This window comes from Podarcis melisellensis (genome assembly GCF_964234715.1).
Source record: "Podarcis melisellensis genome assembly, chromosome: 8".
NCBI lineage: Eukaryota > Metazoa > Chordata > Lepidosauria > Squamata > Lacertidae > Podarcis > Podarcis melisellensis.
The window spans coordinates 60,390,273-60,396,272 of record NC_138540.1 but is presented as its reverse complement, the minus strand read 5'-3'; the positions used below and the strand labels follow the sequence as shown (position 1 = coordinate 60,396,272).

Sequence of the window (6,000 nt, the reverse complement as noted above, 5' to 3'; positions counted from 1 at the left end):
TTTCTTTTTTCTTAAACAAAAATGAGAAAAGCTCTACTTTCTCCTTCAGAGATATGGAAATGAAACAATATGGAGCAGGAAAGAAACATATTCAATTAACATGCTACTTGCAATGAGATTAACTGAGTCAGGTTCGAGATGTGTCCCCCAAAATGCATTAGAGATGTGAGAAATGGGTGACTCCTTTTCAAAGGCAATTTGTTTGAAAGTGATGCAACAGTCTTGAAAATGGGGAGCCAGTCGCATGACTTGCCTTTTATCACATGTTCCTTTCCTCCCCCCCCCCCCACATCTCCTTTTAATTCCTCCCCCACCACATTCTGGAATTATCTCTTCCTTTAATCGCATACCTGCAGGGTGAGTGAGGGAATGCCTAAAATCGTTGGTAGCAGTCTTCCCTCTGTGAAGAAGTAGAAGGAAGGGTGATGGGAGGGAAAGACATGGGATATTTACAAACCATGCTACCAAATTTGTGGCAGAGCAGGGTGTCTCCTCCTTTGCTTTCCTTCTTTCCTCTCAGTCCATCCTTAAGGGCAAGAAGGACTTATTGAACTCTCTAGAGAGGACTGGGAGAGACGTCGCGTAAGGGGTCCGATGGTGGAGTCCGCCAGCGAGGAGGTGGGAAAGAGCTTGTACCAACCGGTCACCACACTGGACAGGTCCAGCTCTTCTAGAACGATCTGGGCCATTCCCATGAAGCACTTATGGTCCATGCGCCCATAATCTCCCCAAACAATCACCTAAAATGAAGGAGAAGGAGAAGTTGAACTGCCAGCAGAACTTCACTATGGGGAGTAAAAAGTAAGGGGGAGGCCTACCAGATATGCTACTTAGAGAAGTTGGGAAGGAATCTGTCCGCCTTTTCAGACCACATGATTAATCCTTAGGAGCCCCTATGTTTCTAGCCAACTCCCTAGTTCTACACATTGGGTGCATTCACACACCATCCTAAACCATGATTAGTGTTTCACAGAGAACATGAAGATCTTCCCCAAAAGCATTGCATTTCAACCAGGGATTGTGGTTTGTTTCGCTCCAAACAACCCATGATTGGTAAGCCAAGAACAAACATTAGCTTCAGATCATGGCTTGCTTGAACCCTAGTTCAGATGTAATACTAAGCCAAGGACTGTGGTTTTTTGCTCCCTAGGGGAGCAAAGTGGGAGTGATCTGTACATAGTGATAAACCATTCACCCCGGTTTACTGTGAGGTGCAATACAGCCGCTAAGTGACAAAATAATCCACAGGACAGTCCTATCCATCTTCACTCTGAAGTGAGTCATACCATTCAATGGGATTTATTCCTAGGCAAGCGTGAAGAGGGATTGCAGCAAAAGCAGTTTAAGCTGTGCAATCCTATACTGACTTACCTGGGAGTAAGTCCCAATGAGTTCAGTGGAACTGACTAGGGAGACATTTGGTTAGGTTACTACCTAATCTGCAGTTCCTGAAATAATATGCAAATCAAAACATAACCATTCATTGAAATTAGCACTTCTCCAGATTTTGTGACCAAAAAAATGTGCATATTAAGGGAAGCATGCATAAAATGCACTTATTAGTGAAAATGGCACACAAAAATGTATGAATTACACACTCCTGCAGACATGGGTTTTTAATATTCTGCTGGGAGCCACCCAGAGTGGCTGGGACAACCCAGTCAGATGGGCAGCATATTATTATTATTATTATTATTATTATTATTATTATTATTATTATTATTATTAATATTATTTTTATTACTGCTACTACTACTACTACTACTACTACTACTGAATTTGGTAAAATGAGAAAAATCCCTATTTATGAGCAAACATGCACAGAGAGTATATTAGACATGCGTAACAACTATATCTTCTATTTTTTTGTGTACTAATTTTTGTAAGCTGCTGTTCCCATAAAAAGGTAAACTTGTAAATTATATACATAAATAAACAATTAAATCCCTGTGTTCCAAAACAGGGAATATATGTGCAACTGTTTGACCTTTGTGGTTAACATTCCTATGCCAACTATGAAGTATAAAAAATGTAACCACAAACATATAGTCTTTGGGCTTATCTAGACTTCCTTTTATGCCGCATTTCCAGGCACAGGTGTATACTTTAAAGCACCATGTCCAAGCGTTGTGGTTGTTGGGTTTGTCTTTGCCCTGGCACTTTCCCCATGAAAGCCCACTCTTTACTGCTGAATCAGAGCAAACAGCAATCCACAAAAAAAAAAAACAAATTTCTGTTTGTTCTTATTCAGCTTTAAAGAGGAGGATACAGCACTTTAAAGCACAGCCTGTGCCACCTGTGCCTAGAAAGCACAGGGGCAAAAGGTATGAATGAGCCCTTAATGCTACTCTCCTTTCCTTTTCTGTCTACAATCTATTTTGAATATATTGAAGAGCAGGCTTTTAACATCAGCTCCTTGGCCCCATATGAAATCTAAAATGACACCTCTAATTTCTTTGTATCTGAACTGGATTCTGGACATTTATACACACAGGAAAGCAGGAAATAGAATAGTATATGCATGGCTCATAATAATATAAATAAATAAATAAATAAATGTAATTTGTATGCAGTCAGCAATCCTGAGCTCCATTGCCTTTAACTTGCTGACATTCATAAACTATATCCCTTTTAATCCCTCCCTACAGAGTCAACCAAAGGGCTGCTTTATGCAAGAAGGACCATAGTTCAATGGCAGAGCATCTACCTTGCAACCAAGAAGGTTCCAGGCTCAATCCCCAACTTCTCCAGGTAGAGCTGAAAATGTTCCTTCCCTGAACAGTGGCTGCCAGTTCCCCTGTTGTGTGGGGAAGATCTGTAAGGAGCTTCCACTTGCATTGGGGAACCCTGAGAAAGCAGACTTCTGGGAAAGATAAGGGACTGAGGAAATGCTCATTCACTTTCAGCATTTGTGAATGCCTGAACATGCCTTATGTATTTTCACTCTTGTCTAAAACTGGGGTTTTGCTGAAGCAAATCCTTTGTCTTGCGGTTTTAGTGTACACACTTCTCCCCGCTCCTCATTTAATCCCCACAACCTCCCTGTGAAGCAGTGACTATCCCAAGGTCTGGCCCCAGTGATCTTCATGGCTGAGTGGGGATTTGAACCCTGGTCTCCCAGGTCCTAGTACAATATTCTACCCACTACACCACCCTGGCTTTTTTATTGCTGCCCACATGCCCACACAGGCCTACCAAACCCCTCCCCATAACCAGGGCATTTTACCTCAGCAGAAACTTTCACTTTGCCCTTTTATAAAAGCTTGTAGAATATTCTTTCCCTCATGTACTACCGGGACATATTCTGTCCGAGGGAAGATGAGCTGTGGTAGTGATCCTCTTACCCTTTAAAGAGGAGGAAAGCAATCACCTGTAGCACTTTTCCCTGAGGGCCCTCGTCGAAGAGTAGGGCCTGCTGGTAGAGCGGGTCACAGGTCTTTTTGGCAGTCTTTGTTTTCTTCTTGGCCAAGCAGGCGCCATTTTCTAGCAGATAAACCTTGATGTAGGTGGCTGCATTGGCAGAGAGAGAAAAACATGAAGGGCCTGTTATAACAGCAGCTATGTCTCGGGGCTGGTTTTTGAGGCGGTCTAGCAGATGAAACACTTTTTAGGTCTCTGGGGGATAGGGCTTGAGGGGAGACTTTATTCTTACATTAAGGCACTTTCATTTGCCCTTATGGTTAAACAAAATTATCCTGTGGCAGGGAAACTCAGATAAAATGTTGCCTTCTGGTAAAGAGAAAGGTAGAAGCTGGGGCAGGATTAAAAAGGAACTGCCAGATATTTAGGCAACAAAGGTATAATCAAATAGCACTTTATGAAAACATCTCATGAATTAATTAAATGTTAAGCATTTATTAGCACTCTTACTAAGTCAATTTATAATAATAATCTGTGTGTTCAGAGTTAAAAAATATATGATAGAGAGAATTGGGTGTCTCAGTGAGACGAATGATGGTAAAACTATGGGAAGGAAAAACTAAGTGAGGAAGGAGTTACTGGAAAAGACCCAGTCTTCCCTGTACTTTTTCCTCAAATTCCCAGTTGCCTCTCTACAAACATGAACCCCATTTTACATATTCTTTCTACTTCTAAAGGAGGAGGCAGGAGGGTGTATAATGACTAGGTTTAGCACTCTGAAAAAAGTAAACAACTAGAAACAACTCAATTAACTCCTCCATGGGATACCTCTGGTGCATGGACCAAATTTAGTCCACTAATCTGTTTTCCCCAAACCACATCCAATTGCTCCATGCCGGTTGTCATACGTCATATTTTCTATCCATACGGCCTTCTCTGATGTGGCTACTCACCGGGAACAGACTTGGATCCTAGCTTTGGACTGAGTCCCCGGGCCTCTATTACTTCTACCTCCAGCTGTCCATTCCTGTCAATCATTCCAATGTGGACATCACCTAGAAGAAGTCAGAGAAGTCAGCATGGCAACATATTCACAGTCCTGTGCCGGTCATGTATCATCTCTGCAATTTGCTTTATGCCACCTTGACATTTCTGTAGCATATCCACATTTGGAATACTGTGACACCATGGATTGGATACAGGTTAAAGGGCAGTGGAGGGTGGTCTCTAAAGGCAAATGGGGCGCTGTCCCACCAACCTCAGCCTGCTCCTACCCTGCATGCCTCTTACTCAAAACCAGCCCGGGGGTGGCCCTGGCTGTCAGCTTGCTCCTCCATCTCAGTTTTGCCTTTTTAGAACTCATCAGGCAGGAGGATGGGAACAAAACCAGAATTAGCTGGCTTTCCCTGTCATTGGCTCTGGCTCCACCTACGGTTGCCCCCCCCCCCGCCTTCTGCCCTACCAGTCCCAATGAATACCAGCCAACACTGCTAAAGGGGGGTTCAAAAATCCAGACACATCAGAATCCTATAATAAAACAACAATATTGAAACAAAACAATATAAAATGGAAGCAGGGTTCACCAGATGAAAACATTTTTCCCCATCAGTGCAAAGGGTTTACCAAAAGTAGCCCCTCACCAGGATGCATTCCCTTGCCAGGATGCTTTTGAACAGGCTAGACAGCTTAGGAACCTAGTAATCTGGCATCTACTAACTGAGTTCCTTGGTTCCTTGAGTTCAGGAATTGCTTACAGCACTGACAGGGAAGCTGTTGCTCTCCAGAGGTTGCTGGGTTCCCATCCACCTCCTAGCCAGCATGGCCACTGATCAGGGATGATGGGACTTGTAATCCAACAGCATCTAGTGGGCCATAGGTTCCTTGCCACTGAGTGGAAGAGGCTGTCCAGGGTCTCCCATTGTCTTACCTGCAGACGATAGGAACTGAACCTGGGACCTTCTGCATGTAAAGCAGATGCTCTACATCTGAGCTATGATCCTCTTCAGAAAGCACCAAAGAGGAGAATTCAGTGCTGTATCCACAGAACTGCATGGTCTTGTCCTGCCTTTATGCTGAGACTGTAGCCCTATTCACACATGACTTGTGTACAGGGAATAAATGTGTAGAAAGCAGGGCCATGCATTAAACACTGCCCCGACATTGAATCTCCCTGCCCCATCCACCACATGTGGGCCTCAGTTCTGCGAGGAAGTTCAATGTATGAGCAACTGCTAATGAGTGAGGGCTCTTCACATCAGGACATCTGATTGTGCTGGTATTCTGATTATGCAGAGCCCTTACTCACAAGTAGGAAACAAACACCAAATGTGACATCAAGGGTGGAGCTAAAAGCACAGCCTGTTGCTCTCTGTACACATTTATCCCCAGTGCTATTTTTCAAGAAAAAGAGGTGCCAGAACTCACCATGAACACCTCCCTTGTTCTCTTATAACAGCAATGGCACCCACCTGAGAGGTGCTAGAGCTGAGTTCCGGCCAGTTCTGGCTGAAAAAAGCCTTGCTTATCCCACATGTAATGTGTGAACAGCACAAAGCAAAATTGTCTTGCCTGTTCATGTGAATACAGCCCTAGGATTGTTGTCTATGCCCATCATTCCTGTTTTTAACCAGCAGAGGGCAA

The 6,000-nt window shown here is 43.5% G+C and overlaps 1 protein-coding gene across 3 annotated transcripts in view; it reads right to left on the bottom strand.

Moving 5' to 3' along the window:
* Nucleotides 1-6,000, bottom strand: part of RIMS3 (regulating synaptic membrane exocytosis 3) — a 57,066-nt gene continuing 51,066 nt past the window's right edge. For 2 of the 3 annotated variants that reach the window (XM_081921206.1, XM_081921207.1), the window contains exons 5-7: nt 4,314-4,415; nt 3,371-3,510; nt 1-740 (exon numbers count right to left, since the gene is read on the bottom strand). In XM_081921206.1, the coding sequence (XP_081777332.1) occupies nt 528-740; nt 3,371-3,510; nt 4,314-4,415 (455 nt within the window). In that variant the 3' untranslated portion in view covers nt 1-527. Of the gene's footprint in view, nt 741-3,344; nt 3,511-4,313; nt 4,416-6,000 lie in introns of all 3 variants that reach the window. The other variant, XM_081921208.1, reaches the window with a different exon arrangement.